Source organism: Carassius carassius, chromosome 40 (assembly GCF_963082965.1).
Source record: "Carassius carassius chromosome 40, fCarCar2.1, whole genome shotgun sequence".
Classification (NCBI taxonomy): domain Eukaryota; kingdom Metazoa; phylum Chordata; class Actinopteri; order Cypriniformes; family Cyprinidae; genus Carassius; species Carassius carassius.
In genome coordinates this window covers 5113408-5126964 of record NC_081794.1, presented here as the reverse complement: position 1 = coordinate 5126964, position 13557 = coordinate 5113408, and the positions used below count along the sequence as shown (strand labels likewise).

Genomic DNA, 13557 nt, shown 5'->3' with positions numbered 1-13557 from the left:
AGATTCAATAGCGATGGCATGCCATTGTTTAATGAATATTGCAGGAAACATTGTCAAGAGAATTTTAGTGTGATATTAAGTCAACTTCAGAAAGTGTTGAATACATGTAAAATGAACAATGAGCCAGTAACTAAACCAATTTAACTTTCACCGTTTATAAATCGGTATGTCTTTAATGCATTAAAACGAGCTGACTTATTACAGTCATTTTTGTTGTAATCAAACTACACTAATCAGTGTTGTGGAATTTTAACAAAACAAGAACTCTTTTAGATCTGCATGGATCCATTAGACCATGGAGTTTTGAAAATCCATGACATTTTAATCCAAAAACCTCAGTTCAGAATTTTCAGACATTCATTTTTTATTTTAGTTTTATATAGGTAAACAACATGTAAGTGAATGCTACTGGTGAGGTAGAAATTCGAGCATTAGTTACTCCACTAAATATTCAGGCGCTTGGAGCACTTGGGTGCATGCCAGACTCTGAGAGAATTAAGTTTAGGATTGACCTGAATTAATCAGCCATGGTCTTTATTTAATTTAGAGGGTCAAGTCTGTAGATAGTGTTAAGCCCGTGTATGCCCATAGCGGCTTATCACATTGGCCTTCTTATATGTGCAGCATGTAACCCAAAAAAATCTGTTTTTCACACCAGTATCCCATCTTAGAGTCAGAATCTCTCAACTCATGGCATTCCTTTTTCTAGGCAGAGCAGGATAATGGACACCCTCTCCCGGCATTCGCTAATCTCCACATTGAGGTGCTTGATGAGAACAATCAGGCGCCGTATTTCCAGGTGGCCACTTATCATGGATTCATCTCGGAGTCTGCTCCGCTGGGCACAACTATCTCGAGCAGTGCCAATCTCTCCACCCCCCTCGCCATTATCGCCCTGGATAACGACATCGAGGAGGTGAGGAGTCTCTCTTTCTGTGCTGGTGCTCAGACGGCAATCATTTTCACATGTCCTAAGGGATATATGTGTGTCTGTGTGTGTACAGAAATGTTCCTCGGAAGTTAACCAAAGCTCCTGCTCTATGGAGCAGTTAGAAAAGCAAATTAAAATTGAAAACAGCATCAGAGATATGGTCTCAGAGGCTCGCACTTAGAGACTTATTGGGGAAGTGCTTACGCAGTGCTAATGTTCTCCTGAGAGTTCTCTCTTTGCAATTATCACTGCTTTATAGATGGCAAAGACGAAGTACTTAGTACATAGCAAACTCTGACTAACATCTCCTACTTTAAAGGGACAGTGCAGCCAAAAATGAAAAATCGATCATTTAGTCAACCTCAGGAAGTTCTAAATAAGTGGGACACTACAGAATATATTTTGAAGAATGCTCATGCTGCTCGTTTCCATGCTACTTCTCTCTAGGCTGTACTAGTATTTTTTGTGCATTACTGGTCGAAAGTGAGAAATTATTTATTTATTTGGAAGAAGTCTCTTCTGCTCACCAATACAGTAAAAACAGTAATATTGTGGAATAATGTTTAATGTTTTAATAAATAATTTATTCATGTGGTGGTAAAGCTACTTTTTCAGCATCATTATTCCTGTCTTCAGTGTCACATGATCCTTCACAAATCATTGTAATATGCTGATTTTGTGATTTTTATTTTTTATTTTTATGAATTATCATTGGTCCTGGAATGCATATTATTATTTGCAAGTTTTAAAAGTTTTAATGCTTAATATTTATTTATTTATTGAAAACTACTTTGATAAATAGGAAGCATTTGAAATCAAAATATTTTGTAATGTTATACATTTGAAATAATATATTTTTATTTACTGTAATTATGATGAATTTATGTACTAATTTTTATATTAATAATTATTATTTTATTTTATATTTATTGTTGTTGTTGTTGTTATTTATTTATTTTACTTTTAAAGCATAAACTACATTCAACTTCAGACAAGATTTCAACTTTGATAAAAATTATTATTATTTTTTTCTTGTACACCAAATGAATGCTTCTTGAATGATCATGTGGCATGAAGTAACAGCTGCTGAAAATTCAATCACAGAAGAAAAAAAATAGTGATTATTCCAAAGGTAGCAGCATGGACATTTTGTAAAACATCTTTTATGTTTCGGGAAAGAAATAGTCATACAGGTTTGGAATGACATAAGGTTGAGAAAACAACACCAGAATTTTCATTTATGGGTGAATTATCCCTTTAATCCCATAAGTCTTAGAGATAGAAAATGCTGTAATGTCAAGCATATGTTTTGTCTCCCATGTTAAGCTGAATCCTGGTGATGTGCCTGTAGGTATTAATGAAATTAAATTAATGAGACGTGTGAAGTGAAAAGCCCTTGTTTGCCTTCTCTCTCTTCACTCATTTTCGCTGTGCTGTGTTTTTGTATTGCTCAGTTTGCTTAATGCTTTTGCATGATTACTCCTCTGCATCTTGTTTATTGATTTTCATTTACATTTTGGGTAGACTGGAAATTGATCTAATGTATCTCATTAATAAATTGGTAAATTTGAAGTATGTTAATTGTGTGCTAATAAGTGTACTTGCAAAAATTTATTTTTTCTATTTATTCTCATTTAATGTTTAATATTTATATTATCAGATAGTCCTGCCTCAAACTTTTACACAGTTAAGGAACTGGTCAGGATGATAGCATCAAAAACCATAAATTTGACATTATTTTACTGTAAAATTACATGTAAAGTGATGTTCAACTAACAGCTTTTTTCACTATTTATGGTATAAGGTAGATTATTAACAGGTTTTTACTGTAGCATTTTTATTATAGCGTTGTTTTTTTTCCAAACTTTTTTAAAAGTATAGCGTTGCATAATCATTGTTACATAAACGCATGTAAATGTAAAGAAATATAAATTCAAGTATATTTTACTTAGATGACAGTTTATTGCGCTTACCATTTAAACAATTAAAATAGGATTCTTTATGAAATTAAAGGTTATGGTTAATGAGAAGTACTGCTGTAACATTAATGAAATATATTTGCTATATTTTATTTTTGTTTCCTTAAATAAGGAGATGCATTGAAAACATTTTGCAATTAATATTCACTCAAAAATATATGTGCTGTGCACTGTTCAATAGGTCAGCAGCAGTGTCTGCATCCGCATATCGTGGCATGAAAAATGTATTTACTGCAAGAGCATAATGGCTGAATTAATACTCTCCATCGGTTGTAGCACTGGGGGAATTTCAGCTGGCATAAACTGCAAACAGCTCCTATAGATAATGGTTGGTGGGATTGAAGGCACCACATGAAATTCCAGCATTTCCAGTGTTTCAGAAAATTTCTAAATTTTAAAATTTATTAAGTCCCTTATGCGAACTAAAGAACTTTTTTGAAGGAGAAACTGTATATTGTGAAATATTATTACAATCAAAACAAACTTTGAAAAAGTAACTATTTGAAAATGTATTAATTTTACATCAAAAAAGTGACTGCATCCTAAAAGCAACTACAAAAACAGTAAAGACACATGAAAGATCATGTGACACTAAAGACTGGAGTAATGATGCTGAAAATTCAGCTTTGCATCACAGGAATAAAGTACATTTAAAATATTTTCAAATAGAAAACGTACTCGGTTACTAACGTAACCTCGGTTCCCTGAGATGAGGAAACGAGTACTGCGTAAGCTAGCTTACGCTATGGGAAAAGGTCCCCTTTTCTCGAGAATATGAAGCCAAAAATTATCCTTAATTTTTAAATAATGTAAAACGCAGTGCTGCAGCACAGCAGACCTAAGCGAAGCGGCTCGCGTGCTTATTGGCTGTGCTGTGGCAACTGCAGCAACCTATGGTGAGGCGGCGGAGAGGAACGAACCAATGGGGGCGCTTCGCGCCCATTGGACGTCAGAGCACGCCAAAATAGGCGTGGCTGGAACTATATAAGCCACCGTTTCGCCATAGGGATCAGGTTTTAAATCGACTGAAGCGATCACCCGGTCCGAGCACATAGCACGGCAGGTTACGCAGTACTCGTTCCCTCATCTCAGGGAACCGAGGTTACGTTAGTAACCGAGTACGTTCCCTTTCGAGAGTACTCTCGTACTGCGTAAGCTAGCTTACGCTATGGGAACACAATGTAAAACGCCGTGCGTGCTCGGGAACTTCGACCTGTCACAGCCCGAGGCGAGAGCCCGGGGCTTTATAGCAGGAGAAATCCCCAGTCCCAACAGCCAACCTTAGTGAGCTTTATATAGGGAACGAAAAAAGGGGGACGTGATAAGGCTTAGCACGTCTATATAGAAAGTACCCTGGCCTGCAGGGCAGGGACTTGCAGATTATAGAATCTAATAAATGTGGACGGAGAGGCCCAGCCTGCCGCCGCACAGATATCATCCAGTGGTATCCCGCAGGACCACGCCCATGACGAGGCCATACCTCGGGTGGAATGGGCTCTGATGCCGAACGGGCAGTGAAGGCCTTTAGATTTGTAAGCCAGCGAGATAGTGTCTACTGAAGGCTCTGCTTCATGGTGGCGAGACCTCGGGTGCGCCCACCAAAGCATATGAAGAGCTGGTCCGACCTCCTGAATGAGGCGGAGCGCGCAATATAGGTTTTGAGAGCCCTGACGGGGCAGATGAAGCTCGCGTTGCTTTCGTCGCTTTGCGAGGAAAGGGCTGACAGCGAGATGACCTGTGCTCTGAACGGTGTTGAGAGCACCTTGGGGACATAGCCGTGTCTTGGTCTGAGAATGACTCTGGAGTCATTAGGCCCAAACTCGAGACAGTCAGCGCTTACAGATAGCGCATGTAAATCCCCCACTCGCTTGACTGAGGCCAGAGCCAGTAGAAAAGCGGTTTTGAACGAAAGAAGCTTCATATCGACAGACTGAAGCGGTTCAAAAGGGGGGCCCTTTAAGGCCTCTAGGACCGTAGACAGGTCCCAGGAAGGGATTGAAGGGGGTCGGGGAGGGTTCATCCGACGAGCTCCCTTAAGGAAACGAATGACCAGTTCGTTTTTTCCCAGTGATAGGCCGGCCACCGGAGCATGAGAAGCTGCAATGGCTGCCACATACACTTTGAGCGTAGACGGGGATCTGCCCGCATCTAAACGCTCCTGTAGGAAGGAGAGTATCTCCGTCACGTCACATAAGTGAGGGTCTAGGTTCCGTGCCCCGCACCAGGTGGAGAACACTGACCATTTCTGCGCGTAAAGGCGCCTGGTTGAGGGCGCTCTGGCTTCCGTAATGGTCTTTAACACTCCCTCAGGGAGGTTCCCGGGTACCCGTTGAGGGGCCATACATGAAGGGCCCAAAGTTCGGGGTGGGGATGCCAGAGCGCGCCCTTCAGCTGCGTGAGGAGATCTTTCCGCAGCGGTATTGGCCATGGGGCTGTACTGGACAGCTGCATCAGCTCGGAGAACCAAGGTTGGGTCGTCCAGAGTGGGGCTACTAGCAGCATAGCACATCTGCTCTTCCTGACCCGATCGATGACCTGCGGTAGCATCGCGACCGGTGGGAAGGCATAAAGCGGGCGTCTGGGCCAATCGAGGGCCAGCGCGTCCCTGCTCTTTGAAAAATATATTGGGCAATGAGCGTTGTCTTCTGAGGCGAAGAGGTCGACCTCTGCCCTGCCGAAGATGCTCCACATCAACTGAACCGTTTGTGGGTGAAGAGACCACTCCCCAGGGGGAACATTCGCCCTGGAAAGCATGTCTGGGCCCCGGTTCAGGATGCCAGGTACATGCGCTGCCTTTAGCGAGCGCAGATTGTAATGTGCCCATGTCAGAAGACGTTCGGTCAGGGTGTGCAAGGTTTTTGACCTGACACCACCCTGGCGATTTATGTAGGCCACCACTGACATGCTGTCTGATCTGACCAGAACGTGGTGGCCCTTTAAAAATGGGAGGAAAGCTTTCAGGGATAGTTCGACTGCTATCATCTCCAGACAGTTTATGTGTAACAGTCGCTCCGGGCTCGACCAGAGGCCGGAGGCAGACCTGCCCTCGTACAGGGCGCCCCAACCGAGGTTGGATGCATCTGTCGAGACTACTTTCCATTTCGAGACAGCGCCCGTGCTTACGACTAACTGATACCAGTTGGCTATTTTCCAAGGGGCCAGAGCTGTGATGCAGCCGTGGGTCACCTTGATGCGCGCGCGGCCGGAAATCCAGGCGCTCGCTGGAACACGGTCTCTCAGCCAGCGTTGTAGTGGGCGCATGCGCAGCAGGCCCAGTTTGAGAACCGCAGAGGCTGATGCCATCAGACCTAGCATTTCTTGAAATCGTTTGAGCGGGTAAAGAGACCCGGCTTTGAACGACACGGCTAGATGCTGAATAGTGAGAGCGCGCTATGACGTCAGAAGCGCTGTACACGTCACAGAGTCTATGTCTATCCCCAAAAAGGAAATCCTCTGGCTGGGAGACAGAGCGCTCTTGACAGTGTTGATCGTGAGACCCAGGCATTCTAAATGGCTGAGGATCCAGGATCTGTGTGTCGTCAGTAGTTCCTCGGAATGGGCTAAAACTAGCCAGTCGTCGAGGTAGTTCAATACTCGCACTCCCCGCATTCTCAGGGGTGCGAGAGCGGCATCCATGCACCGTGTAAATGTACGGGGCGCTACGGAGAGGCCGAATGGAAGAACCATGTACTGATAAGTCTGCCCCTCGAAGGCGAATCTCAAGAATGGCCTGTGATGAGGTGCTATTTGAATGTGAAAGTATGCGTCTTTCAGATCCACTGAGAAAAACCAATCCCTCGGGCGAATTTGCGCGAGTATTTGTTTGGTAGTTAACATTTTGAACGATCGCGCCATAAGCGCTTTGTTCAAACGTCTGAGATCTAGGATGGGTCTGAGACCGCCATCCTTTTTTGGTACGAGGAAGTAGCGGCTGTAAAAGCCTGACTCGCGCTGCGCAGGTGGGACAGTTTCTATCGCCCCTTTTGCAAGAAGGTTTATCAGTTCGGCGCGAAGGACGTGTGTCATTTCGCTTTTCACTTTCGTTTCGACCACGGCGCGAAAGCGCGGCGGTCTGTGAGCGAACTGGAGCGAGTAACCTCGTTTTATTATATTCAAAACCCAATTTGATATGCCGGGGATGGCCTGCCATGCAGCGGCTCGTGCGGCTATGGGTTGAATCTGCTTCGGGCTCTGGCCGCCTGTTATGAGGGGACCAGTAGCTCGAGTATGCTGTGCTTGGGACACTGTGGTGACAGCACTTATTTGTAGGGTTGCGCACTGAGAAGTGGGCACGCGCGCTACATTTAGAGCACCTCCGGCGCGAGCGGGAAGGTGGGCATGAAAGGGGACCCGAGTGTGTTTTTGTGACACTTGGGGGAGTGTGTATACATGTAGGGGTGCGTACTGTGTAGTGGGCACACTGCCTACATAGAAAAAGCTATTTTTGTGCTTTATTGAGGTCGCCGTGAAAACAGCGTTTGTGTGCAGGCGTGCGTGCATTGTAACAGGCTCGTTTACTGCAGTATAGACATCTCCAACCGCCTTTAGTGAGGGGATTGGAGGAAGTATGTGAGGTTTCTTGTGTGGTGGTCCGGCCGCAGCGGGACTTAACCACGGTCTTTTCAGCACGAAGGTCAGGAGGGCTTCGGAGGCTCGGGGTTCAGCACAATCCTGGGCCGAGGTCCCCGTCTCTCTGGCGGTTTGCGGCTCGTAGAGCGAGAGCGGTGCTGGGTTCTGGTCGCTGGGCGAGACTGTAAGTCTGGCTGCGATGGCTTCGAAGTCTGAGGGGGCGGCGCATTTCTACGGCGTCCCGCAGCAGAGCTAGAGCGTTTCGGCAGGAAGTGTCTCATTGCTTGTGACGTCTTCTGAGCCTCAGTGAAGCGTTCAGCGAAACCCTTAACCGACTGGCCAAAGAGGCCGGAAGGCGAGATAGGAGAGTCAAGAAAGGCGGATTTGTCGGCGTCTTTCATCTCCGTGAGCGTGAGCCAGAGGTGTCGCTCTAAAACAGCGAGGCTTGCCATGCTTCGGCCGATCGCTTGTGCTGTGGTCTTTGTCGCACGCAGGGCTAGATCAGTAGCGCTGCGGAGATCTTTAAAGTCATAGGTATCTGGGGCAGACTCGTCCAGGTTACGGAGAAGTCTGGCCTGAAAAACCTGCAGCACAGCCATGGTGTGTAGAGCCGAAGCAGCTTGACCAGCGGAGGTGTATGCTCGGCCAGCGAGAGCTGAGGTGGTGCGGCACGGTTTGGATGGATGCACAGGCTTCGACCGCCGTCCTGCGGCTGAGGGCGGGCAGAGGTGTGCAGCAATTGCCTCCTCGAGAGGGGGGAGGCTCTCGTAACCATGGTCTCGGGCGCCGTCGACAGAGGAGAGCGCTGACGAGACAGAAGTTTTCAAGCGTGCGGAGAATGGGGCTTTCCACGACTTCGTGAGTTCATCGTGAACTTCCGGGAAGAAGGGGGCGTTTCTTTGCGGAGGGGCCGAAGGGCGCCCCTGCAAGAACCATTCGTCCAGCCTGCTTTTAGCGGGCTCGTCTGGAGGAGACCAGTCGAGCTGAAGGTCGCCGACAGCCCTTGTAAGCACGCGAGTAAGCTCCGCGTCGATATCAGCGCGTTGTCCGGTGCAGCTGGGGGCTGTAGGGGGGGGGGGGTCCGCAATGGAGCCCGACCATTCCTCACTACTGGACGCGGCGAGAGAAAGGCTGTCGTGTCTGTCCTCTTCCGCCTCAGGCGCTCCGAAGGAGAAGGGGGCGCTGGTGAGCAGAGACTGGCGCTGCTCGTCCACGAAGAGGACAGGCGAAGGAGAGAGAGCGGGCGAGGCACGCGGGGAGTGTTCCGGCGTGAGCTCGCGTGTAGCAGTGTGCTCAGGCATTCTCTGGCGTTTCTTACGCGGCACTTGAGAGAGAAGAGGCGGAGCGGGTGGAGCATCGTGGCTGGTTTGAGCTAATCAAGCCCGCAGGGTCGATATAGCCATGTTGTCGCACTCAGGGCAGCCGCCCTTGGAGAGTGCGTTCTCAGCATGCTCGCGGCCCAGGCAGGAGACACAGAGGATGTGGCGGTCCTCGCTGGGCAGAGGGCCTCGGCAGGAAGCGCAGGCCCGAGGCATTTGAAACAATTTTTATCCAAAGCGACTTACAGATGAGGACAGTGGAAGCAATCAAAAACAACGAAAAGAGCAATGATATATAAGTGCTATAACAAGTCACAGTTAGGTTAACACAGTACACGTAGCATGGGATTTTAAATAATAAAAATAAATAAAAATAAAAAAATAGAATAAAAAAAGAATAGAGCAAGCTAGTGTTAGAGATCTTTTCACATACACACACACAGACACACACACACACACACACACACACATACAATTGCATAATAAATGAAAAGAAAATAGAATACAAAAAGATTAGAAAGGTAGGTAGATTTTTTTAAAGAATAGAATTAGAATAGTGAGTGTTAAAGTTAGAGGGTCAGTTAGAGTAAGATTCTGTTATAAACAAAAAACAACTGAAATAGAAATGAAACAAGGAGAAGGAAAAAGAGATTAATCAAAACAATACTTATATTCCCTGCCGGTGTCCCTGCCCGGTGGAGTCGCACGGTAGAGTCGATGGTCTTTACACTCTTAGGTCTTCACGCGAGGAGGGCTTAACTGGAGGGCTGCTGCGACCGCTGCCGCGGTATACTAATCTTTTTTAAACCTGACAAAACGGAAATTGAATTCAGCTGAACGCACTTTACTGTTTATCACAAAAAAGGTCTAAACAAGCGCACAACACTGACAATGTATGCGATAGAGTACGAGACCAAACGCAGCACGTCTCAACACAGTAAACAAACAAGTGTTTCCTAGCAATGACAACTGCGCTAAATACTAATGAGACAAGGAATAAATACACTTACGATCTGCTTTTAACTACCGCTGATTTAACTGCTTCTCACAAAGGGTATTTCTTTGCACTCTCTTGGCTGGCGCTTGAACGCACTTTACTGTTTATCACAACAAAGGTCTAAGCAAGCGCACAACACTGACAACGTATGCGATAGACTAGAGTACGAGACCAAACGTAGAACGTCTCAACACAGTAAACAAACAAGTGTTTCCTAGCAACGACAACTGCGCTAAATACTAATGAGAGAAGAAATAAATACACTTAAGATCTGCTTTTAACTCCCGCTGATTTAACTGCTTCTCACAAAAACTTCTCACTTAACATCTCAAATGCTTTATTTTTCAGATTTCATAAGCATGAAAGTGCATTTTCAGCTGCTAGCTGAGTCTTGTAATGCTGTTGCTCTTGTATAATCTCTTTAGATATTTATGTACTTATTAGTTTACTTTGATATTTCAGATATCAATGTTTTAGACTTCAGAAGTTGGTGCTTTTGAAATTTCTTTTAGAAGGTTTTGGGTTTTGGCTGGAGTTCTCCTATATACAATGTGTTTCTCTAATGCACTGGGTTTTATGAGCGTTTTTCCCCATCCTTAGCAATTTGCATTGTCATATTCCCAGCATGCTCTATATTCTGATGTCTCTGCTTTCTGACACGGGAACCTACGTTGATTTATTTGCACTGCAGACGAAAGATCCCATGGTGCGTATCTCTCTGGACAACTACAACAGCATCTTTGCAGTGACGCCAAGTGGGATGGCACGCTACCTGACACTACTGAGGCCCGTGGACCATGAAGAACAGCCGAGTTATGTCTTCACGGTAAGGCCTCCATGCCACCTTTCCTTGACAAGCCTGCTTAGCTCTCTCTCTGTCACTGGGGCTTGCAGCTTTCGTGTGAAGGACTTTGTCTAAATTCGCTTCTCCACACACTACTCGATTTTTCACTCTGGGGGTGTTTTTAAAACTGTACACTGCACTAAAGGAATTCTGATCAAGTGCAAACCATGCGGTCATACAGATTCTCATTTCAAGTGGCTCAACTTAAGGATGTGATGTGGATCAGTGACAAATCACACAAAGTCCCCAAGTAATATTTTATTTATTTTATTTAACTTGGAAAAATAATCTATATTTTAATAGCTTTGCAGAAATAAAATACGCAATACAGAATGTCTGGCCTTACATTAAGGTTTTACATTTTAAGGTTTTGTTTAATAAATGAGAATGAGGAGTATTAATATGATGTTTTGTGGGATATCGGTGCACCCATGATTTATCAGAGAGACTGTAATTAACAACAGCAAAAAAAAAAAAAAAATATATATATATATATAATTTAGTTTATATATATAAGTCGGTGGGGTAAATCTTTAGAAATAGCCAAAGATATTGTATGGGTTGTATTGTATTTTTGTTTTATGCCAAAAATCATTAGGATATTATGTAAAGATCATGGTACATGAATATATTTTGTAAATTTCCTACCATAAATATATCAAAACTTCATTTTTGATTACTAATGTGCATAACTAACTCTTCATTTGGACAATTTTAAAGGTGATTTTCTCAATATTTAATTTTTTTTTGCACCCTCAGATTCCAGATTTTCAAATAGTTGTATCTGGGCCAAATATTGTCATATCCTAACAAAGCTTCATTATTCAGCTTTCAGATTATGTATAAATCTCAATTTTGGAAAATTGACACTTAAGACTGGTTTTGTGGTCCAGGGTCACAAATATACATAAATCGTGGCATTTCAGTAGGGAACTTTCTTCCATTGTTGTATTGAGTTATTGAATTTGTCCAATCAGTGACATTGACACCACAAATATTTAATAAGAAAGTGTGAATTGTCAGCATATGAATACCCAGGATTAACTGTTAACCTGGGTAAATTGAGCAATATATGACCTGAAACAAGATAACCCAGTACTTTGTTTACCCAGGGTTAAGAATGACCCAGGTTTAAATATTTCAAGTATGAAGAGCCATAAAGACAAATAATGTGAAATTTCTAATGCGAAAGTGTTGGTATTTTAGTTAGTTACAATGCTGGATAGCACAGCGCTCCATCAGGTTCACGGACACTGCAGATCACTGCAGTCATGTCTTCAGTAATTCTCTCAGGGTCCTGCTATGCAATTCACACAAAAGCACCATATTTTCCTGCCTATCAAACTGTACAATAGAGATATGCAGATCTCAATTTGGTGGAATGTAGGTGGTTGCTGTTTTCTCCACAGTTTTGCTTGGTGGTGAATGGATTTGAATTAAAGCTGAGCACGTCCATGGTTATTTTAGTCTCTGACATATATTACAGTGATACATTGGAGTGTATTATAGTGCTGCCGGCCTGTTAATGAGAGAGAACAATGGTATTTTTAGGACCGGGGAAATTATGGAAGTATGGGTTATACTATTACGGTCTACACAAAGAATACACAATTGTGTCTCCCTGGTTAATGGAAACACGTTTGCTGCAATTGTACATGTTGGCACACTCACTTGTCAATACATGTTTTACATTTTTAGCAGCATTTTCTACAAAGCCCGAATATATAACATATTGTTAAAGGATTTTCTGAGTGACTGGTCAGATTGGTTTTTGGTGGAAGTTAGTGAAGTAGCTGACTAACTTGGCAATAATGCTATAAATATGATTCATTTTAAATAATATTTAAATAATATATATATATATATATATATATATATATATATATATATATATATATATATATATATATATATATATATATATATAGTTAAATTAATTATACCTTATAATAATAATGATTAAAACATATTAATTGTTATACTGTACCTTTAAAGAGTTAATGCATTATAACATTAACATTCTTATATTTGTGTGTGTATGTGTGTGTGTGTGTGTGTTTGTGTGTGTGTGAATATTTATTTAATGCTTTTGTGCTAGAAATTATAGCTAGGTCATCTGTCTATCAGTCTGTCTGTCTGTCTGTCTATTTTTTCTGACAGTAGTAGTTGCTAAACTTCCTTCTCAGCTGCATATATTCATGAAGTAACTTGCAGTAATGGTGTCTTTCAGTAATGCAGCTCACTTACTCTTACTGGAGGTGCACGTCCTTGAATTTGTTTTTAAGCAGAAGAGACCGACATGAAGGACTCCACCTAAGCGGCACCCTGGAGCTAACTGAGATGTCAGAGCTGTCTAGTTTGATGTGCCAAACTTTGCACATGTGATAAGCTCAGCTCTTGAAGCACCTCGCTGAAATGATGTCATGACTCTAGGATTGATTTCCCTCATAAAGTTGGTTAACACTGTCTCTGTGGCAACAGCAGTTTCCAGTTTACCATTATTTGTTGTAGTACAGTGTACTCTAAACACGTCTTTATTTGCGGTTTGTTGATGTCACAGCTTCTTAATTAGCTAATTTTAGCCAAAACATTGCAAAATGATGCTTCAGTGTTATATTTGCCCATCCAGATTTTTTTAGGCTTTTTTATTATTATTACAGGAGCTTCAGCTTCTTTGTTAGATTGATACTGTGAAGAGGAGACAGAAAATTGTGAGGAGAAAGGAGTGGGATTGGATAATTGCATTCCCCATGCCAGGCGCAAACTTGCTTATACCACATGAGCGCCACAACTCCGACATGTCAAGTGCACAGGCTCTACCAGACAGATATCACTGAAATAGGTGTCCTGAGGAATCACGTCCTTCTCTGTGACAGACTCACAGCAAACAACAGCGAGGGAAGCAGCCCGGACTACTT

General features: G+C 43.3%; 1 protein-coding gene across 4 annotated transcripts in view; it reads left to right on the top strand.

Annotated features, from left to right (window-relative positions):
• LOC132122007 (protocadherin-15-like) overlaps positions 1–13557 on the top strand; it is a 252976-nt gene that overhangs the window by 97051 nt on the left and 142368 nt on the right. For all 4 annotated transcript variants that reach the window (XM_059531804.1, XM_059531803.1, XM_059531802.1 and 1 more), the window contains exons 11-12: positions 710–916; positions 10487–10621. In XM_059531804.1, the coding sequence (XP_059387787.1) occupies positions 710–916; positions 10487–10621 (342 nt within the window). The remainder of the gene's footprint in view (positions 1–709; positions 917–10486; positions 10622–13557) is intronic.